This window comes from Rhincodon typus, chromosome 14 (genome assembly GCF_021869965.1).
Source record: "Rhincodon typus isolate 14 chromosome 14, sRhiTyp1.1, whole genome shotgun sequence".
In the NCBI taxonomy this organism is placed as follows: Eukaryota; Metazoa; Chordata; class Chondrichthyes; order Orectolobiformes; family Rhincodontidae; genus Rhincodon; species Rhincodon typus.
Genome location: NC_063345.1, coordinates 10,909,825 through 10,933,790, shown reverse-complemented (window position 1 = coordinate 10,933,790; position 23,966 = coordinate 10,909,825). Strand labels below are relative to the sequence as shown.

General features: G+C 40.8%; 1 protein-coding gene across 1 annotated transcript in view; it reads right to left on the bottom strand.

The window, feature by feature from the left end:
* Window positions 1-23,966, bottom strand: part of il1rapl2 (interleukin 1 receptor accessory protein-like 2) — a 469,746-nt gene that overhangs the window by 244,985 nt on the left and 200,795 nt on the right. The window contains exon 5 of the mRNA XM_048605265.1: window positions 21,084-21,158. Coding sequence (XP_048461222.1) covers window positions 21,084-21,158 — 75 coding nt within the window. The remainder of the gene's footprint in view (window positions 1-21,083; window positions 21,159-23,966) is intronic.

Below are 23,966 nucleotides of genomic sequence, written 5' to 3'. Positions count from 1 at the left end.
AATAGATGCTGGGTAGGTAAAGCCATACTTTAGTTTCAATTGCATTCTGAAATTTGTAAACCTTCTTCATTTTGCTGATTCATGATAGAACTCAGAACCAATCAACAGGAATTAATGAATGTTCATCCCAGCTCTGAATAACAGCCTCATACTCGACTGCTGTGTCCCAAAGTAGACACCAGACACTGTTTTCTCTCTTCCAAATTACATTAAAGGCCTATGTGAAAGAGATGCAATGTTCAAGCTGCTTGAAGAACCAGAGAGTGCTTGAGATTATGTGCTTGACTGACTGTTCTACTTAGGAGAAATGTCTTCTACATAATTCGTTATGTGCTCCGTCCTGCTGACTAAGAGCAAGATGGGGCTTTTCCAACTGTTGTTATGATACTCAACACTATATAAACCAATTTAACCCTTTGACAACAGAATTGGAGATTAAAAATGAAAGACGGTATTTCAATATAAATATCACAGCCCCTCACTATTCAATTTCTTTCCTCTGCCTCATCCCATCAAGCACATATTATTGTTTTAGTCTCGATTGTGCATTTCACCCAGCGTTAACCCAACACATATGTAGGATGATGTATATTCTAAAACACTTTGAAACAGCCTTCCGTGTATCCAACAACACTGCCTTTATCTTCAGCAAATTCCTGAAACAATCCTTTGCTGTGAGTTGTATATACCATGCTCAACTAAATATAATGGGCTCGATTTTAATTCTGTGAGTGTTTGGATTTTAAGTGAGTTAAGGACTTCCCTCCAATGGGAAGAATTTATAACATCCTCTCACGCAAAGGAAAAGTAGAGAGTAGTTAAAATGGACAAGTTTCACTCCTGACTTGGTTCCGACTGACTCTGGATTTTAACATAGCCAATTGTGTGCTCGATGATGACCCACTGGATTCTGGTGGGTGTACGATGCACAGCACAGATGGCAATTAGTGTCACACTATGTCGATAGTTTATTGATGGGTTTTGACCTGGGATTGGATGGAGTTGTCATCAAAGGTTTCCCACAAGGTAGATGCAGGTATCTGTTGGGCAGTATTCTATGAGTTCAGGGAAAAGAATTTCCATGTGGGGGCCATGTAATATAAGTCCCCTAGCTTAGGGGGAGGTGGGGTGAGGGGGTGATCCCTTACCCCATTACCACTTGTGGCCTCTTTATGAAACCTCTTCCCCTTGTCAGACCAATCATCTACTGCTTGTAACCACCCCTTAGGAAAGAAATTGGGCTGGCACTGTTCAAATAAAGCCCACTTGTTAAAATTGGTGGACCCTTTGCTTCCCTTGCTGACTTGAGAGATTCACTCACTGAAATAGTTCTCAAAATCCAATCTGCTTTGGCTTAAAATCCACAATGTCATTTTTTTGCCCAACAAAAAACTCCATTTATGTCTTTCAAAATTTTCATTTCTCAAGAACTTTTGCATTGTGGCAAAGCTTTACCTTCTCTGTCGTTTTATGTAATGTATTTTTAAAAAGGCTTCATGATTGATTGCAAACATGGAATCATTGATACATATAGTGCCAAAGGAGGCCTGAACTTTCCCTTTGAAAGCACTCTTCAGTTAGTGCGCTGCTTCATTTGTTTCCCACAGCCACGCAAACCTCTACCTTTCAAGGGTTTACTTGATCTCCTCTCAGAAATTATTCTTGAATTTGATCCCACCAATCTTGTAGACAATGTGTTCCAGTTCAAAACCGCTCACTCAGAGGAAGAAATCTTATCTCCTAGTTCTTTTAGCGATTGCCTTGGATTATGTCGTCTAGTAACCAACACTCTATCCTGCCCACCGTCTCTCTCCCAAACCAGAAATAGATTCTCATTACTTACCCTATCAAAACCCTTTATCATTTTGAAAAGCTTTATTAAATATCCCCTTCACCACCCATTCTGTAAAGAGAATCAAGCCAGCTTCCTTGTCTCTACACATTGTCCTGCAATTGGTCTAAGAAAAACCGTCCATCACAGTAAAATTCATTACAGATGATAGAGTCATAGAGCTGTACTGCACAGAAACAGACCCTTCCATCAAACCCGTCCTTGCCGACCAGATATCCTAAATTAATTTAGTGCCACTTGCCAGCATTTGGCCCATATCCCTCTGAGCCCTTCCTATTCATGTACCCATCCAGATGACTTTTAAATGTTGTAATCGTACCAGCCTCCACCACTTGCTCTGGCAGCTCATTCCATGTACACACCACCTCGGTGTGAAAAAATTGCCCCTTAGGTCCCTTTTAAATCTTTCCCCTCTTACCTTAAACCTATGCCCTCTAATGTTGGACTCCCCCACACTTTTTAAAAAGATCTTGGCTACTCACCTTATCCATGCCCCTCATGATTTTATAAACCTCTATAAAGCCACCCCCCAGCTTCCGACGCTCCAGGGAAAATAGCCCCAGCCTATTTAGCCTCTCCTTATAACTCAAGCCCTCAAACTCCAGCAACATCCTTGTAAATCTTTTCGGAACACTTTCAAGTTTATCAACATCTTTCCTATGGCAGGGAGACCAGAATGCAGTCATAGAGTCATACAACAGTTGTTTCAGCGGCGGGAGTCCGGGAGGAAGCGCGAGGGCAGCCTGGGAAGGTGAGCTTTTCGATTACAGAAGTCTTACCTCGCGTGACTCCATTTTTGGAGTAAGTGAGGTAATATATTTGGGCGGCTGCTTTACCCGAAACACTACCTAGGTAGTGTCTCCCACCCATCCTCCTCCTCTAACCAAAAAAAAAATGTTCTGAGCGCTGATTTGGTAAAGCTACTAGTTTTTTTTTTATTTGTCTGTTTGGGAATTCAGAACAGTGGGAATGGATGTTAGGGCAGTTGTATGCTCCTCCTGGAGAACGTGGGAGGTAAGGGTCACCACTAGTGTCCCCACTGACTTCATCTGCGGGAAGTGCACCCAACTCCAGCTCCTCGGAAACCGTGTTAGGGAACTGGAGCTGGAGCTGGATGAACTTCGGATCATTCGGGAGGCTGAGGGGGTAATTGAGAGGAGTTACAGGGAGGTAATCACACCTCAGGTACAGGAAAAAAGTAGATGGGTTACAGTCAGGGTACGGAAAGGGAACAGGCAGACAGTGCAGGGATCCCCTGTGGCCATTCCCCTCAAAAACAAGTATACCGTTTTGGATACTTGAGGGGGACGACTTACCAGGGGTAAGCCATGGGGTACAGGTCTCTGGCACAGAGTCTGTCCCTGTTGCTCAGAAGGGAAGGGGGAGAGGAGGAGAGCATTAGTCATTGGGGACTCCATAGTTAGGGGGACAGATAGGAGATTCTGTGGGAACGAGAGAGACTCGCGGTTGGTGTGTTGCCTCCCAGGTGCCAGGGTCCGTGATGTCTCGGATTGTGTTTTCGGGATCCTTAAGTGGGAGGGGGAGCAGCCCCAAGTCGTGGTCCACATAGGCACCAACGACATAGGTAGGAAAAAGGATAGGGATGTAAGGCAGAAATTCAAGGAGCTCGGGTGGAAGCTTAGAGCTCGAACAAACAGAGTTGTTATCTCTGGTTTGTTACCTGTGCCACGTGCTAACGAGGCGAGGAATAGGGAGAGAGAGCAGTTGAACACGTGGCTACAGGGACGGTGCAGGAGGGAGGGATTCAGATACCTGGATAATTGGGGCTCATTCTGGGGTAGGTGGGACCTCTACAAATGGGATGGTCTACACCTGAACCAGAGGGGTACCAATATCCTGGGGGGCAAATTTGCTAATGCTCTTCGGGAGGGTTTAAACTAATTCAACAGGGGGATGGGAACCTGAATTGTAGCTCCAGTGTACAGGAGGTTGAGAGTAGTGAGGTCATAAATAAGGTTTCAAGGTCACAGGAGTGTACCAGCAGGCAGGAAGGTGGTTTGAAGTGTGTCTACTTCAATGCCAGGAGCATCCGGAATAAGGTGGGTGAACTTGCAGCATGGGTTGGTACCTGGGACTTCGATGTTGTGGCCATTTCGGAGACATGGATAGAGCAGGGACAGGAATGGTTGTTGCAGGTTCCGGGGTTTAGACGTTTCAGTAAGATCAGGGAAGGTGGTAAAAGAGGGGGAAGTGTGGCATTGTTAGTCAAGGACAGTATTACGGTGGCAGAAAGGACGTTTGATGACAACTCGTCTACTGAGGTAGTATGGGCTGAGGTTAGAACCAGGAAAGGAGAGGTCACCCTGTTGGGAGTTTTCTATAGGCCTCCGAAAAGTTCCAGAGATGTAGAGGAAAAGATTGCAAAGATGATTCTGGATAGGAGCGAAAGTAACAGGGTAGTTGTTATGGGGGACTTTAACTTTCCAAATATTGACTGGAAACGCTATAGTTCGAGTACTTCAGATGGGTCAGTTTTTGTCCAATGTGTGCAGGAGGGTTTCCTGACACAGTATGTAGATAGGCCAACAAGAGGCGAGGCCACATTGGATTTGGTACTGGGTAATGAACCAGGCCAGGTGTTAGATTTGGAGGTAGGTGAGCACTTTGGTGATAGTGACCACAATTCAGTTACGTTTACTTTAACGATGAAAAGGGACCGCAGGGCAAGAGTTATAGCTGGGGGAAAGGCAATTATGAGGCGATGAGGCAAGATTTAGGATGCATAGGATGGAGAAGGAAACTGCAGGGGCTGGGCACAATTGAAATGTGGAGCTTGTTCAAGGAACAGCTACTGCGTGTCCTTGAGAAGTATGTACCTGTCAGGCAGGGAGGAAGTGGTCGAGCGAGGGAACCGTGGTTTACTAAAGAAGTTGAATCTCTTGTCAAGAGGAAGAAGGAGGCTTATGTAGAGATGAGGCGTGAAGGCTCAGTTAGGGCTCTTGAGAGTTACAAGTTAGCCAGGAAGGACCTAAAGAGAGAGCTAAGAAGAGCCAGGAGGGGACATGAGAAGTCTTTAGCAGGTAGGATCAAGGAAAACCCTAAAGCTTTCTATAGGTATGTCAGGAATAAAAGAATGACGAGAGTAAGATTGGGGCCGGTCAAGGACAGTAGTGGGAAGTTGTGCGTGGAGTCCGAAGAGATAGGAGAGGTGCTAAATGAATATTTTTCGTCAGTATTCACACAGGAAAAAGACTATGTAGTCGAGGAGAATACTGAGATACAGTCTATTAGACTAGATGGGATTGAGGTTCATAAGGAGGAGGTGTTAGCAATTCTGGAAGGTGTGAAAATAGATAAGTCCCCTGGGCCGGATGGGATTTATCCTAGGATTCTCTGGGAAGCTAGAGAGGAGATTGCAGAGCCTTTGGCTTTGATCTTTATGTCGTCATTGTCTTCAGGAATAGTGCCAGAAGACTGGAGACTAGCAAATGTTGTCCCCTTGTTCAAGGAGGGGAGTAGAGACAACCCTGGTAATTATAGACCAGTGAGCCTTACTTCGGTTGTGGGTAAAGTGTTGGAAAGGATTATAAGAGATAGGATTTATAATCATCTAGAAAGGAATAATTTGATTAGGGATAGTCAACACGGTTTCGTGAAGGGTAGGTCGTGCCTCACAAACCTTATTGAGTTCTTCGAGAAGGTGACCAAACAGGTGAATGAGGGTAAAGCGGTTGATGTGGTGTATTTGGATTTCAGTAAAGCGTTTGATAAGGTTCCCCATGGTAGACTATTGCAGAAAATACGGAGGCATGGGATTGAGGGTGATTTAGCGGTTTGGATCAGAAATTGGCTAGCTGTAAGAAGACAGAGGGTGGTGGTTGATGGGAAATGTTCATCCTGGAGTTCAGTTACTAGTGGTGTACCTCAAGGATCTGTTTTGGGGCCACTGCTGTTTGTCATTTTTATAAATGACCTGGATGAGGGCGTAGAAGGATGGGTTAGTAAATTTGCGGATGACACCAAAGTTGGTGGAGTTGTGGATAGTGCAGAAGGATGTTGTAGGTTACAGAGGGACATAGATAAGCTGCAGAGCTGGGCTGAGAGGTGGCAAATGGAGTTTAATGCGGAAAAGTGTGAGGTGATTCACTTTGGAAGGAGTAACAGGAATACAGAGTACTGGGCTAATGGTAAGATTCTTGGTAGTGTGGATGAGCAGAAAGATCTCGGTGTCCATGTGCATAGATCACTGAAAGTTGCCACCCAGGTTGATAGCGTTGTTAAGAAGGCGTACGGTATGTTAGGTTTTATTGGTAGAGGGATTGAGTTTCGGAGCCATGAGGTCATGTTGCAGCTGTACAAAACTCTGGTGCGGCCGCACTTGGAGTATTGCGTACAGTTCTGGTCACCGCATTATAGGAAGGATGTGGAAGCATTGGAAAGGTTGCAGAGGAGATTTACCAGGATGTTGCCTGATATGGAGGGAAGGTCTTATGAGGAAAGGCTGAGGGTCTTGAGGCTGTTTTTGTTAGAGAGAAGAAGGTTAAAAGGTGACTTGATAGAGACATACAAGATGATCAGAGGATTAGATAGGGTGGACAGTGGGAGCCTTTTTCCTCGGATGGTGATGGCTGGCACGAGGGGACATAGCTTTAAATTGAGGGGTGATAGATGTAGGAGAGATGTCAGAGGTAGGTTCTTTACTCAGAGAGTAGTAAGGGCGTGGAATGCCCTGCCTGCAAAAATAGTAGACTCGCCCACTTTAAGGGCATTTAAATGGTCATTGGATAAACATATGGATGATAATGGAATAGTTTAGGTTAGATGGGCTTCAGATTGGTTTCACAGGTCGGCGCAACATCGAGGGCCGAAGGGCCTGTACTGCGCTGTAATGTTCTATGTTCTATGTTCTATGAGGTGCAGAATTATCCATGTTAAGCAGGTGTAAAGCTAAACATCTGCTTTGTGATTTCTGCTTTGTGATCTAAGTGCCTATTTGCCTAAGATCAGATTTAGAGTGTTGCTTTATTCATGAAGGCAAAATTGTTATTGTGCTTTTGCTGACTGGTCTGAACATTCTGTGACAAATCTTCTCCCATTCATTTTATAAGTTCACGTAACAAAGGTATAGTTTGCTCAGGGGCAGCACTGTGGTATTATCGACAAGATGCACTGCAGGAGTTCACGAAAAATCTGGGAACCCGACTCCTCACGACAACAAGGTCAATGTGCTTTCCAAAAATGAGTGGCTAGGACTCTCATTAATACCACTATTCCTGTCCTTTATTGATAAGGCAAGTCTGAACTAGCTTAAAGAATCTGTATCCCCTCACAATCGTTAATACCAGTAAAGCCTCCAATTCTCCAAAGATACTCAGACAGTACCTTCCAAACCCATGAACACTTCCATCTGGAAGGACAAGGGTAGCAGATACACGGGAACACCATCACTTGCAAGATCCCTTCCAAGCCACTGAACTTCCTGAGTTGAAACAATATTGCATTCCTTCAGTGTCAATGATTCCAAAATCCTGTAAACCACTCCCTAACATTATTGTGGCAGTTCTATTCTACATGGACTGCAGCATTTAAGGAAGGCAACTCACCATGACCTTCTCAAGGGCAACTAGGGATGGGCAATAAATGCTGGCCTAGCCGATGACTCCCACATTCTGTGATTGAATAATAAAAAACTTTTAAAAAGCAACTCAAAACCAGTATTTCTTTTGAATCAATGGATGATAGTGAACATCTCTGTGTCCATAACATCTTGATGTGGGAATTGAACACCGGTCTTCTGAGCCAAAGGTAAGAACCCTTCTGCTAGGCCACAAGACCCTCCAAACCAGCAGGGTTTTGTTTTCAAGAAAGGACCCTGTATGCTTTGTTTAACTTCACCGACAGTTCCTGCTGCAGGAATGATAAACAAAGAAATGGTAATAGCTATTCAAAACAAAAATGCTACAGTGGAAACCTCCATGGGGGGCTTGCTGGAAGGAAAACAAAATTATAGCACCAGACCTTTAAACATTAGACTTACATTGTACTTGTGGTAAATGAAATACAAGGCAGGATCTTTTGTTTTAAAAAAAGAGTGCAAGGTATTACTAGCAAAGACCAGCATTTCCTGCCCGTTCCTATAAGGCCAGAGAAAGTGGTGGGACCGTGCTCTTGAACCATTGCAATTTTGTGGTTTTGTCCTACCTAGAAGCTCACTGATAGATGGCACTTAAAAGTTAATCATTTTCATCTGGGATTTGAGTCATAATAGGACCAGATCGAGTAAGGATGGCAGTCCTCCTTTCATAAGGGGCATTAGTAAACCAATTGGATTTTTATAACAATCTGAAGGTTTCCTGGTAAATTTAACTGATTCCAGCTTGTACATTTCCCAGATTTTGAAACAAAGAAAATAAAATTCTCAAACTGCCATGATGGAAATTGAGATCTTATGATTATGAGTACAGAATAGATACAGCAGGGTAGATTTTTGACCTAAACGTATAAGGAACAGTAAAGGAACATGCCTCGCTCTGACCACTGTCAGGAGTTGCTTGAATCCAGAGGCCGAAATGGTTGTAGGTGCTCAGTGGGGTTAGGTGGAATGGTGGGTTTATTCAGTATCTCAGAGAGGAAGGCTAAACAGAAATCTGTTTTTGATTACTGAGCAGCCACTCTAACACATACAAGGTAAAATGATGAGACCATTTATAATTAAACAAGAAGAAGCAGTAAATATAATACTGTTGTATTGTGGACTTCAGTGAGCCTACTGCCAGCATAGCGTTCTTTAAAAGTAATAATAGTTGGGCAATTTAGAATGAAAAGTCATAGGGTAAGGGGCGATAGATTTAAAACAGAGATGAAAAAGAATTACTTCTTTCAAAGCGTAATTCACTAGCCCAGAGTGCAGGGGATGCTGGGACACTGAATAAACTTAAGAAGGAAATAGACATAATTTCAACTGGTAACATGTTTAAGTGTTACGGGGAGCAGGCAGGAAAGTGGAGTTGAGGCCGGAATGAGATCAGCCCTGATCATATTAAATAATGCTATATAATTACTTCTTTATATTTGGTAACAATATGATCCAGCTAACTACAGTTCCATTTTCATTCCAGCATAAGAACATCTTTATAGTCATAACAAGAAATAGCAGCATGGATCTAGAAAAGGAAAGCACGACTTGAATAGTCTCCTTAGAGTCTTTAAGGTTGTCACAGTTGAAGTAGATTAGAGAATTCTGTATGATGTAGTTACTTTGATGTTCATTTATGAAATACGACGAATTTAACTCAAAGCCCATAAGAATACAAGATAGAAGGGAATGAAAAATTGGTTATGATGTAGTCAGGGTCAGTATTTAGAGACAAAATTCCAGAGTAAAATTCAGAGAGATAGGATTATTATTGTTTCATGGAATTATTCAGGGTTACATTTTTTTTATTTATTGATGTATGAGATGCAGTAGGTCATAAGCACAATGTAAGGGATGAAATTATCACACAGTGCCTTTAAAACGGGGGCTTGGAGCAACAGTATAGTCATGACATTGAATATGCAAAGGATTCAATAAAACAGTTAGAAAGGCTAATGTAACTTCCTATATATCATGTGAAAAGCAGCACAAAAACTGACAGGGTTTGTGCTAAGGGGTAATCTATTGCCTGTATTCATTGAAACATTTTATTCAGTTTTCCTCACTTCCCCAATAAATAAACAAGCATGAATTGAGAAAAGTGCAGATACCATGGCCAATTTCCAGTCTATCGGAACAGGAGAAGAACGCCATTTAGCCCACCAAGCCAGTTCTGTTTTGTGATTGATATCATTCATTCAGCAATTTGCCTTGGACCATAACCCAGACACTTACCAAATTAAATCTAATCAATCTCCATTTTTAAAGTTTCAATGGAGGCCAAGCCTCAACAACTATTGGAGGGAGCAAGTTCCAGATTGTTAACATTTCTCTGTGAAGAAGTTTTTCCTGATATCACCTCCAAATAGCCTAGCTCTAATTTAAAAGAGATTAGCTTTTGAAAAAGATTAGAGAAGTGTAAGTTTTCTGGCCTCAGAAGAAGGTGATTAAGAAGCGACCTTCATTGAAGGATGCCAAGTTACTGTTTTGAATTATCTTGGCAAATATTACAGGAATATTATCTCAAATTCAAACAACAAAAGGAGAACCTAAAGCACCCCAAATATGGATGACTGAAAAGAAAATGCAAGATAGATTTCAGAAATTATTTGCTCAAAGGCTGATGGAAATATCTGTCAAGACAAATGGGGATGTTTAGGGATACAGTGAATGCTGGATTGCAGGAATAAGTGCACAAGACTCATAGCTTTGAATGAGCTTTTTCCTTTCCTGAGTTTCATTATGTTCTTATCTTAATGCTAAAATGAGCTGAACCTGCATCTTTCTATCCTTAATGGCATTACAATATTTGCAATATGTTTCTTTGCTGACATAGTGTTGTTTATTATTGATTACTGGCAGTATAGCTGCCTCACATGGGCCTCTTTCATCTTCAGCTTCTGCCAACAGAATACAAGATTTTACTGCTCAACTTTAATCTAAATCTTAACAAATGCGTACTACCTCTGTTTGAAATAGAGGTGAAAATTTTCTCAGTGATGATTGTTTGTCCTAAATGCCAGCAGTAGTAGACTGATAGTCGTAATTTTGTATTTTTTGATGGTAAATTATTTTCCTATGAGAAGACTAGAATGTGTTTGGATTGTACATCAAGCCCGGCTGGTTGGTTTGAAGAGGGGATTGATGCATGAGCACATAATTTGAATGAGCAGAGAGGAAGGAAGGAGGGAGGTTTCTCTTTTCACCTATTTACTATCACCTTAGGTGTTCCCCAAGGATACAAGCATGCCTGCCCCCTTTTTCCCCACCCCAACCCACATTCTTCATCAACATGTTACTCCTTAGTGAGGTAAACCACAGACACAGGTTTGCTAGTTTCCTACTGTTCAACAGCAGTCGAAGCCCCACTGCAAAGCTTCTGTCTTTGCATTTCACTTGTACCCCCATTGCCCCTTGTACTATCAAACTGCTTGAACAAAATCCAGTCTTGGGTAAGCGCTTATTTCTCCAGCTAAACATTGAGAAAACTTTGTCACAAGCTCTGCACCCTTGCCACTGATCTTGGCCTCAGCTCTCTGTGTCATTCCCTCCTGTCGACCACATCTTGAATTCAAGTCCTCCTCCTTTGTTTTATATTTCCTCCTGCACTCTCTCTGTCACCTTCTCCAGCCCTATAGCATTCAATCTTCTGACCCCCTGCTCCAATTTTGACACAAGTTCTTCATTGCCCTGACCCTGATTAGACCATGATTGATTGATTGTCTGGACTCCATTGCCTAACTCCCTTTCTGAACTCCTCCAACTCTCCTTGTCCTCCTTTGTTACTGATCTCCTTGACCAAACCTTTGGCCAAATTCTTTGTTAATTTGACATCCATTCATTTTTCTCCTGTGTCAAGTCACCTTGGGATATTTTCTGACAATAGTAGCATCAACTAATGTATGTTGTTGCCTGAGCAACTCTCAATGTACACAACTGAAACAGCACAATAACTTATAAACAAGTTCACAAGAACAAGCCTGTAATATTTGCACATAATGAGCAGTAAATTATGACCATACAAATGTCCCTTTCTGTGCATTCATGCAGAAAGATGCATTTTGTGAAAGAAAGGGAATGCCTGCAGTAATTGTGAACAATTTCAATAATGAACAATTTCATTAAGATTCATTTAACTCATAAGTTAAATGTGCTTTGAACTTACATCAGATTTGGGTTTTCCTGGTGTCTGAAGGGAGTTTCACCAAAAGATCTTTGTGCATATTCTGACTTTAATAGTCACTATGGCTAAAAAAAACGCTTTCAAACCCACAGGCATCAAAAGGCTGGGATACTAATAATCACTGTAGTCTGACTGAGAATTTTTAATTAATTCCAAGAGGCTATAAATGGTTGCCAAAGGACTGTCAAGTGCTCTTAAATTATAGATTGTGATTGTCCTGTCCTGTGGTGTTTTTATTTGTTTGCATTTGATAGCATTTCTAATGTAAATAAATTTTTTATTAATGGCTGTAATCTGCCAAAGGAACTGGTGGATGCAGGTACGGTTACTACGTTCAAAATACATTTGGATAAGTTCATGAAGAGGAAAGATTTGGAGGGATATGGGCCAATTGCAGGCAGGTGGGACGAGTTTAATTTGGGAACATTTTTGGCATGGACTGGTTGGACCAAAGGGTCTGTTTCCATGTTAGAACATAGAACATAGAACATTACAGCGCAGTACAGGCCCTTCGGCCCTCGATGTTGCGCCGACCTGTGAAACCAATCTGAAGCCCATCTAACCTAAACTATTCCATTATCATCCATATGTTTATCCAATGACCATTTAAATGCCCTTAAAGTGGGCGAGTCTACTATTTTTGCAGGCAGGGCATTCCACGCCCTTACTACTCTCTGAGTAAAGAACCTACCTCTGACATCTCTCCTACATCTATCACCCCTCAATTTAAAGCTATGTCCCCTCGTGCCAGCCATCACCATCCGAGGAAAAAGGCTCCCACTGTCCACCCTATCTAATCCTCTGATCATCTTGTATGTCTCTATCAAGTCACCTTTTAACCTTCTTCTCTCTAACAAAAACAGCCTCAAGACCCTCAGCCTTTCCTCATAAGACCTTCCCTCCATATCAGGCAACATCCTGGTAAATCTCCTCTGCAACCTTTCCAATGCTTCCACATCCTTCCTATAATGCGGTGACCAGAACTGTACGCAATACTCCAAGTGCGGCCGCACCAGAGTTTTGTACAGCTGCAACATGACCTCATGGCTCCGAAACTCAATCCCTCTACCAATAAAACCTAACATACCGTACGCCTTCTTAACAACGCTATCAACCTGGGTGGCAACTTTCAGTGATCTATGCACATGGACACCGAGATCTTTCTGCTCATCCACACTACCAAGAATCTTACCATTAGCCCAGTACTCTGTATTCCTGTTACTCCTTCCAAAGTGAATCACCTCACACTTTTCCGCATTAAACTCCATTTTCCACCTCTCAGCCCAGCTCTGCAGCTTATCTATGTCCCTCTGTAACCTGCAACATCCTTCCGCACTATCCACAACTCCACCAACTTTGGTGTCATCCGCAAATTTACTAACCCATCCTTCTACGCCCTCATCCAGGTCATTTATAAAAATGACAAACAGCAGTGGCCCCAAAACAGATCCTTGAGGTACACCACTAGTAACTGAACTCCAGGATGAACATTTCCCATCAACCACCACCCTCTGTCTTCTTACAGCTAGCCAATTTCTGATCCAAACCGCTAAATCACCCTCAATCCCATGCCTCCGTATTTTCTGCAATAGTCTACCATGGGGAACCTTATCAAACGCTTTACTGAAATCCAAATACACCACATCAACCGCTTTACCCTCATCCACCTGTTTGGTCACCTCCTGTTTGTTATACTTGGTCCAAAACTTTGTAGAGTAATTGTAACACATGGTATAGTTGTTAGCATTCTTGTACATTTATAGTTTACAAGCAAATAAGATTGCTGATGACAGAAGGAATGTGAACTGTGAATTTTCAGCAGCCAACCTGACTGGATAGTGTTTATTCACCTTGGAGTTGCTTCAATAACTTTATAAAATCTAAATTCTCTTGGAGACATGACTAATGAAAATAAAGTTCATCCTGCATATTTTATTGTCAGAAGCAAATGCTTCAGAGGAGCTCTGATCGATAAATATTCATTGAATGCTTTATCAAATTTAACTCAAGTAATTTGTGAAGAACTTTTAAGACTATTACAGTTCAATTTTCTTGCCCAACTAGTTCTCACATATTTTTCTGATAATACCAATAACACTTGGACAGAAGTTTTAAATAAATACAAAAATTTAGCTGTAATTTTACACGCTTGTAAATATTGATTATCCAGTGTGATTCCAATTATTTCTCGCCGTCATAAAAATGATTAAACATGAAAAGTGAGTAGAAAGTCAATCATTATCTTTTAAAGCTTTGTTGACTTTATTCATTAAAGACCAGACCAATTAAACCATTGCTTCTGCTGGAAAAAGACACATTCAGTCGAAGTTGTTCATTTTGCGTTCACCAGGACAATGCAGAAGAAATTTCAAATGTTGAAACATGAACTCTGTTTAGCAGAGGCACTGTCATGCAGTATACATCAGGTAATGTTAGCTGACAGTTAACCTCCAACTTCTAACCGAGCGTGAAAGAAGGCAAGTTGACTGATTGCCATGCAAAATGAATTTGAGAATGGCTATAACCTATTTTTTTGTTGGAATGATGTAAGTGCAGTGTTTTTCCTCAGTCTACAAAGAATAGGACTCAGTTATGATGTGCAACTTCCAGCAGCTTTCTCCCAAATTTTTCTTTATCCTGTACAGAAATCTGAGTTTTATGAATGGCAGTTTATTTGATTTGATTTGATTTACTGTCACGTGTACCTAAGGACGGTGAAAAGCTTTGATTACAAGCAGTGCAGGCAAAGCACAGTAAGCAAGGATATACAGATCATAGGGTGAAAAAAATCTTGGACAGAGACATAAAGTTTATACTGCACAGGGTGTGCGCTAGGCAAAATCAACATTAACAAGATCAGCATGATTTGAAGTTAGAGAGGTCCATTCAGCAATCTAATAATGGCAGGGAAGAAGCTGTTCTTGAACCTGCTAGTGTGTGTGTTCAAGCTTCTGTATCTTCTGCCTGACAGAAGGGGTTGTAGGAGAGCATTACTGGGGCGGGATGGGTCTTTGATGATGTTGGCAGCCTTTCCGCAGCAATAAGCTATGTAAATGGAGTCCATGGATGGAAAGTTGGCTTCTGTGATGGTCTGGGCTGTGCACACAACCTTCTGTAGATTGTTATGGTCCTGAGCAGAGCAGTTGCCATACCAGGCCGTTATGCACCCGGACAGTTTGCTTTCCATGGTGCATCTGTAAACGTTGCTGAGGGTTCTTATGGGCATACCAAATTTCCTGAGCCACCTGAGGAAGAAGAGGTGTTGTTGTGCATTCCTGATTGTTGCATCTACATGGGAAGTCCAGGACAGGTTATCGGTTATCGTCACTGCTAGGATCTTGACACTCTCAACCCTTGCTTTGTTGAAGTAGGTGGCAATGTGTTTTCCTCCTTTCTTTCTGAAGTCAATGATCAGTTCATTAGTTTTGTGGAAGTCATGCACGATGATCGAAAGTGCAGGGGACTTCTCGAAGGCTGTATAGCTTAGAGAGGATGGTGATCTCCAGTATATGCAAATACATCACACTGTAAACTCAACTGACAGTACTAAATTGATTCAATGCAATCCTTCACACACAGGGAATTATTTAGTAACCATTTAGAAATTGGAGAATTATATTCAAAACTGTTGTGAGTTTTGTAAGTGTGGACTGGTTAGGTAGGGTAAACCTGTTGTGAACAGTGAAGGGATAGGCTGTTTGATACAATCCACCAGTTTTTGGGATCTACAACTTAGACACCTGACATCACACTGTCACTGAAACACAGATAGCACATTGCTTATATGTGTGTGATAGGCAGAATGTCCTTTTCACCTTGATGGGCTAATAGCATCCAATAAGTGGCAAACACCACTCATGTTGCTATTTCATGGAACAGCTAGCTTCACCTACTATTGAAACTTTTGACATACCATTCTTGAGTAACCTGAGTGCTTGGCACCAAGTGTAACATCCTTAATCAGTACCAAATGACATTAGAGTGAGTAGGACTGTTCTGCCATGTATTGTAATATTTTCAGATACCACCACCCTAGTGTGTTATATTCTCTTGGTCTAATTCATGTCTACCATGCTCCTTTCTGCATGGTAACTCTATGGTATGTGGTAGAGGATAGACTGCATGTGTGCTTAAACTGGAGAGCACTTGTCTTACATTGTGAGATAGTTTAAAGCATGATTGAATAGGTACAGATTACTTTAACTTACTAGGTATAAACATAAGGCTCACGGAAGTTGCACAGAATATATCTGCTCCCTTCAAATGTGTGTCGGAGGTCCAAGGACTTCACTGAAAGGTTGAGCTCAACGTAACCTGACCTTTAGAACGAATACCTTTTGTTTTATTCATTCACAGGATGAGGGCATCACTAGGTAGGCCAGCATTTACTGTCTATCCCTAATTGCCCAGAGGGCAGTTAAGAATCAACTAAATTGCTCTGGAATTACACAGAGGCCAGGCCAGGAAAGGACAGCAGTTTCCTTACTGAATGAGATGACCCTTTTTTTTAAGAGAATTGACAGTGGCAGACCCAGTGACAGACTCTTAATTCCAGACTTTTCTTGAATTCAAATTCTACCATCTGCCACGGCGCATCTCTAGATTAATAGTCTCAATATAATGCCACTAGGCTTCATCTCCTCCTACATACATCAGTTATTACTGCAAACTGCAACCCAGCCAGGATCGGATCAGGCATAGCATCAAGTTGAGGATTCTTATATGAAGAACATAGTGCCTGTGACCAGTCACTGATGCGAAAGTAATGTTAATATTTGCTTAGTAGTACAGAAATTAAACATTGCTGAAAAGAGACACTAATTCAAACCTTTTCATAATGCGCTCATCTGGAATGAAATACAAGTAAACTAAGGGAACAATAATTAATACAGAACAAAGACAGAAAACGCTGAAGAAACTCAGGGGCTCTGGAAGCATCTCTGTAGAGCAAAAGTGACCTGATCAATATTTACCTCCCAGTTAAAAATAGTCATTATTGTTTATCTGTGTACGCAACCTTGCTGTTCTCAAATAAGCTGTTGAATTTTCTCTAACCGAGAATCAACAGTTTGTTCCCAGCTGATGGTAATTCTGGACATGTCTGATCCTAATGTGAACCTGACTTGATAAATCATAAGTTTTATTTTTGCTGTTATTTCATGGTGGTGTTCAGTCACTGAACATATTCACATGTGGCTGGCAATGTACTTTTAATAAAAGATCAAAAAAAGAATTACACAAAAAGAAATAAAGTACCAACTATGTTGCACAACCTAAGAACTATATGAAACAGTTTTGTGATAGATATTTGAAATAAATATTCAACCCCTTTCCCCTCAACAAGACTTTACAGGCACTCAAACCTCAGTGAAGGGTCACCCTGTCTCATTGCTAGATGGATTTCTTTTGTTGATACATTTGTGATTGTTCCTGGAGCTTTCTTCTCAATGACTTCTGAGCACCTTTGGAGCAAACACATGTTTTTCTACAGTGTTCTGAACAGTTTTATTATTTGCTTAACATTTCAAAAACTCCAAAAACTATTATCCATTGACACTGACTTTCAAGATCACTTTCTCTTGTGCAACTCTAGACCCTGAATATTTTGTCAGTCTGCTTCTCCTTAACTTTTCTCTCTAAATAAAAATTACACTTTGCATCTTCTTCCAGATTAGTCTGACTTTGTGTGTTACTGGACTCCTGTCACTACAGAACAGCAGTTTTCTTCCTTCTATACTTTTTTCAGTAATGTACTGAACTGTTCACCTCAAAGATTGAATACATAATTGAAATTCATGCAAACAAAGAATTTCTCAGATGCCTCAGCACAACTCTCAGAAGTCAACAAGTGAAACTACAACAGTGTCCTGCCCATCTTAACACACACAATGCAGAAATACAAATCAAACCTAAAGGTATACTTTGTTTTTCCACTAGAGAACCCAGGCTTCCAGATAATAACAATGACAACACACCAGGAATCACAGTCGCACAATCTACACCAAATAAATGTTTCATTGGACACTTACTGCTTTTACATGTCCTGAGGTCATAATATAGTTAGTTCAGTTCATTGGATGCTGGTTTGCAATGTACAGTAATTCCAACAATGTCAGTTCAATTTCCACACCAGCTAAGATTACCACGAAGGATTCTCCTTCTCAACCTTTTTCCTCACCTGAGGTGTGGTGACCTTCAGGTTAAAACACCGTCAGTTCAACACTAATTCAAACTTTTCATAATGCACTCATCTGGAATGAAATACAAGTAAACTAAGGGAACAATAATTTATACAGAACAAAGACAGAAAATGCTGGAGAAACTCAGCAGCTCTGGCAGTATCTCTGAGGTGTGGTGACCTTCAGGTTAAAACACCATCAGTTGTCTCTCTCTAATGAGAACACAGCCCATTGATCTGGTAGATCTATGGCGACATTACAAATGCAAATCTGTCTTCCTTTGACTGCTATTAGCTCAGTTAATGTAGGCACAATGTCACAGTAAAGCAATGACCTCTCTGATCTGAGAGGTTTAGCTTCACACTGACATACTTATAAATCTTCCAGAGAGAGAGAGAGACAGAGAGAATAACAATTTATAATGTTTGATCAGAAAACCAGTATCAAAATCGAATCCATATTCCCCCCTTCCCTACCCCAGCTCGAATGTGCCATCTGATATTTCATTGGAAGCTATGCAACGAGAAGTGATTTGATACAAGTCAGATGTGACTGCAGTATCTGGTGGTGTATCATGCAATATGGAAAATAGGTCAGCTCAAGCAATCTGATAGAAATCACATCCAACTTCTTTAGATATTCTTTTTCAGAAATCAGCACATATGGAAAATTTAAAAGGGTGCCATTTTACTCCATCCAACAGCTTGTCTTAATGTTGAAAATGAAAATCGCACAAAAACCTGCTGACACTGCTATAAATTTAATATTGTCTTCTACAGTTACAATGTGAAACACCGCTTCAGAACAGAGGATAACTAACATTGGACTTTTTTTTCTTATTTTAAGAAAACTCTTACACCTAAATTAAACCATCTTCATTATATTATTTCTTTGTGTTTTGGAATAGGTGTGAAGATCAAATGGGCTGGATTTTGCAATGCAACTAGCAATGTCAATAGTTTAAATCAGGCATTGGCTCTGAGAACAGCTGAGCACATTAATCAGGAGATTGCTACTTCTCCAGAAGCTTTGTTGAACTGGCATCTCATTAGAAGAATTATCATTGTAATACATATGAAAGTGTGAATTTCTTGTACTCAGCTCATAGACGCATATTAAACTCACCAGCCAAAGTCGCAGCTTGTCTATTCCAGTATGAATTAATTTTATTTATCTGATAAGTCATAATTGTGATCAAACAGTCTCTCAGACTGTAAAAATTTAACTTTAACCAGTTTGTAATTTCTTCCCTTCAGAATTAAATTAGTCTGAGATACAGTATAATAAAATTTAAATGCTTTGTCATACTTTTTTTTGTCTCTTTCAGCTCTCCCTTAATCTCACCTTTCTTTCCTCTGTTTCACTTTCTGTGCCTAATTTGACATTGAATTCAATATATTAACACTTCCTAGTTCAATCAAGGAAGATTGACTCATGATTAGTTAAGGAGATACAACAGTTGCTTATTGTATTCACAAGTAACACAAATTCCTTGAAGAGATGATGCCGTTAAGTGGTGACTTGTAGACTTTTCACTGTACTCATTTGAATATGTGTCAATCAAGCTAATTCTAATTCACTTTTTCTGGATTATTGGCAAGTTGCTGTGCACACAGGTCAGGTAAAGGCACGCGGATAAAGGCAGTACAAATACATTCTGGTACCTTATCCTCGTTAACTACAAAATACAATATTTCAGTAAAATGCATGACTAGCCAGAACTATGTGTTGTGTGCTCATAACTCAACAGCTGGCATCAAAATGGCCAAATCTGTGAAAATCCAAGCCAAATACAAGTGTACACTATATTAAACAATATATTTTTCAATCCACTTAAAGCAATATCAGTCAGCCTGGAAAAAAAAAGTATGAAAGCTAATGAATATTAAGTGAAACACAATGCAGTATTTTTTACATTGATTTTTTTTCCCCCCCTGTACAATACCACACATTGAATTGTCTCCTTAAACCACACATTCCCATCATGAGATGCTTGACTGAATAGCAACTCCTGATTCTCAATGCTAATGGAAGGTCAGATTCTAAGCTGCTTCAAAAGCCAAAACTTGAATTGGAACGTTTAATAATACTATTCTAAATTTACATCTACATTTTGCTAAAATGGTTGAATTTTTTTTAAACATATTCAGTAGTTGTCTTCTTTTCATGATCTGATTGGCCATGAGAATAATGGGTTTCATTTCTATTTTTTTGACAGTGATTTGGTCGTTCCATGGTAACCAAACGGCCAATGGTATTGGAGTCACATGATCACTATGGACCAATCCTCATTCTCATGAGAATGTTCCTCCCCCACAACCCCGCTCTTCCCCATCAAACATTTCTCAACAAAATTTCTCTCCAAATCCTTGCTTTCTTTGCCAGACCCAAGTATCTGCCCCTCTCCACGGTGACCATGAGGGCACAGACTTTTTGCCTCTTACAAGGCCCACCATATTCATGCATCAAGCAAGAGTTCAGACCCTCCTGCCTTCTCCAGTTTAAGTCCTCTCACCCAGAAAGAGTGGGCACTTCTTGTTTGGGTAGGTGCCAAAGTCCAAGTAGAGAACCAGGTTCCTCGACCAAACCATGTGAACTATGGCATCCACCATCCTGCTCAAAGCATTAACTAGTAAAAAAAAACACAACTTACTGCAAAATGAATGGGATGACATTTAGCTCACGCCTGGAACTTTTTAGAAACTATCAGTCCTTTTTTTATTCCTTGTTCTCACAGTTTACCAAGTAGGTGGAAAGCTGTGTCTCTGATTGATGTTTAAGATTGAATCATTGGTCAAAACTGAAGGACCATATGGGAATCACTTTTATGGATGTGGATGAAAACAGGGATTGCCCATTGGCACTTCAGGGATGAGGAGAGTAACTCCATCCCTCCCTTATACACCCGTTCATTAGTCACTTCACCCCAGTTGCTTGTTTCAACAATTTTTCAGCCCTTTGGAAACCAATCTCTGCCAACTGTTCCACACACAGAAGTGGAAAGTTCCAGCCTACAATGCCACCTTCAGCTATTATGTAGTATTATGAAAATCCCTGGAGGTTACATTACCTCAAACAATATTACCCTGGACTGCAAATAACCAAAGGGAGATAAACAACAGAGGAGCAAAGCAAGAAGTGCACAACTTAATAACAGACCAAATGTGGGAATGCTCCCAATTTAACAAGTAATGGATGAAAAAAACCACATCACTATGTTACAATTCACAGTGCAGACAATGAGATTGACTGATTCCTCAGCAAGTGACTTACCCAGTTGGACATCAACCGTATTTTGTTGGTTTTCAGGAGGGAGTAGAAGCTGAGGTAGCTTGTCAGTGAGTACAGCTGAAAGATAGAAGGAGATCCAGAGATGATTAGGACATTCCACATGGAACAGGATAAACACATTTGGTATCTATGTCATCTTAATCATGTCCAGTGAGGGGAGGAAATATTTTTCTTCAAATAAAGAAGCATGAGTTGTCAGCTTTTCGCAGTGAACAATATTCTTGCCTGGTTTCCCAATCAGCTAAGTTTGGATTGAATAGTGAAGGAAGCGCAAGGCACCTAGTAACCTATTCCTGCTCCTATTTCTTATAAAGGTTATTGATGGACCTGCCCCTAACTCCCTTTCTAACAGCATAATCAAGATCATAAGAATGTGCTGTGCAACAAAAATGTTTAGTCACCATCCCCTAACATTTTTTTTGGCAATTATTAAAAGCTACATATTTTGATTGCCAATCGTCCTATTAAAACCACTCAGGAGTTTTGAATGCCACAATTAAATCTCTCCTTAAGCTGCTTCATTCTAAAGAGAACAATTTCAGCTTCTTTTAACAAAGCAAATGTTTTGTATGCACCCATATTTCAGTGTATAAGTTTTCATCAATAGCTTTTCACTGTAGTTCAACATGAGGCAGTTAATTCCTCCACACAATCTGAGTGAGCTTGGTTTGCTCTGATGGTTTTGCTCCATCTCAGGCAGCAATTGTCATAATAGAGTTACAAAACAGTTCCATCTGAAGCTGCAGTACAATTACCAGCTTTAATGTTAAACAATGTGATGATCAGATACATTAAAGATGACTTAATCCATCTGGCAGATGTGCAGTTTACATAATGCTGTTGAAATTCTTCACCAAAATAAATTACCTCTGCTGCACAGTGTAACGAGAAGAAAGTGGACTAAATTATGAAGAAAATGTGACAGCATACATTGTTACAAATAATATAAAATAAGAACTTGCTCTAACACAATAAAATGGCACTGGAGTAAGAGCAAAACACCTGATTAAAAAGAAAATGGTGGATTATAATATGACATAGTATTATGTTGTGTACACAATCAAATTTCAGAGTTCGGCAGCTGAATCCAACGAACGAGAGAGAAGAGGGTGCTTTAAAAGCCAAAGCCTAGAGGTTTCTGCATGTTTTAGAGGACCTCATGGAAAGTGAAGACTTGATCCACTGTTTATGGAATCTCAAAACAAACAGTGTGAAGGAGAATATAGGGCACAATCCTAGTCTCATGCGTGTGAATGAACAAACAAAAAGAAAAATTGACATTGTCTGTCTTGCCCAGTGGAGAAAATGGGAGCAATGGCAGAGGTTTGTAGCTCAATTCACCCCACAGCCCTAGTTGGACAAATATGCATGAAGAAGCAGTCTTAAGGGCTATTAAAAGTTATAATATAATTTCTTTTATAAATATGAAAGCCTTAGATACTTCAAAATTAAATGCAAGTTAATAACTCATGTCAAAAAATACATTCATTTGGCATTTCTGAGTTGTGGCACGCACTCAAGCTATTTTAGTGCATTTTGTGAACAGGATATGCTTGTGAATCTATACTATTTAGCCATGGTGTTAAAAAGGTTCTGTAGTATTGCTGAACATTCAAAAGAAGCCTTTTATTGTGTAAAGTGTTTGGTTAAGTTACATAACCTCTTTAAATTGCACAAGAGGCAACAGTTATACAATACTCCAACACTCAGAAACTCCAGATTATTAGAGACCAGCTGTACCATGGCAGATGCTTGTTGGGACCTCACAGAAGGTCTCTCCTGTGGGGTAACTGCCTGGAATGCTTAAACTTATGGTCATTACCCAGCATAGCAAACACTCTGACAAAATACTCAGCAAATCAGAGTTCAGAGGGTTCAGAATTACATACTTGAAAAGTTCCCCAGGAAATGTCAGAGGAATTAAAACCGACTTTAATTTACTGACCACTCGCTCTCACCAATCGCTCATATTGATTCCACTTGCAACCCCATCATGGCATCCAAAACCCTTCAAAACTTGACACCATAAACCTCCCCTCTCCCACTTGGACCATGCAACTGATTGCTCTCCACTCCCTTAGATACCCGAATGCAGCCATGAGGCATTAAATCCCACCCAGACCGACACCCGATACCCCCTAAACAGGAACGGAAAAACTCCGCCATGTTCTTAGGGAGGTTGTTTCCACTAGCAGGTGAAACTAGGACTAGAGGGCATCGCCTCAAAATAAAAGGAAGCAGATGTAGGACTGAGGTCGGGAGGAACTTCTTCACCCAAAGGGTTATGAATCTGTGGAATTCCCTGCCCAGTGAAGTGGTTGAAGCTCCCTTGCTGAATGTGTTTAAGGCAAGGCTAGATAAATTTTTGAACAGTAAAGGAATTAAGGGTTATGGTGAGTGGGTGGGTAAGTGGAGCTGAGTCTCAAAGATCAGCCATGATCTTATTAAATGGCGGGGCAGGCTCGAGGGTCCAGATGGCCTACTCCTGCTCCTAGTTCTCATGTTCTTATGTTCTTACGTTCTTATGTTCTTCGTAGCCTTCAACACATTATTGATGACGATGAACATCTCGCCAAGATCTTCCCCACGTCTTCACTTCTCACCTTCAAACAACTGCCAAACCTTAAACAGACCATTGTTCATAGCAAACTACCCAGCCTTCAGGAGAACATCGACCACAACACCACACAACCCTGCCATGGCAACCTCTGCAAGACATGTTAGATCATCAACATGGACACGACTATCACACGTGGGAACACCCCCCGACATGTGCACAGCAGATACTCATGTGATCTTGGCCAATCTCATACGCTGCAGACAAGAATACCCCAAGGCATGGTATATTGGTGAGACCATGCAGAC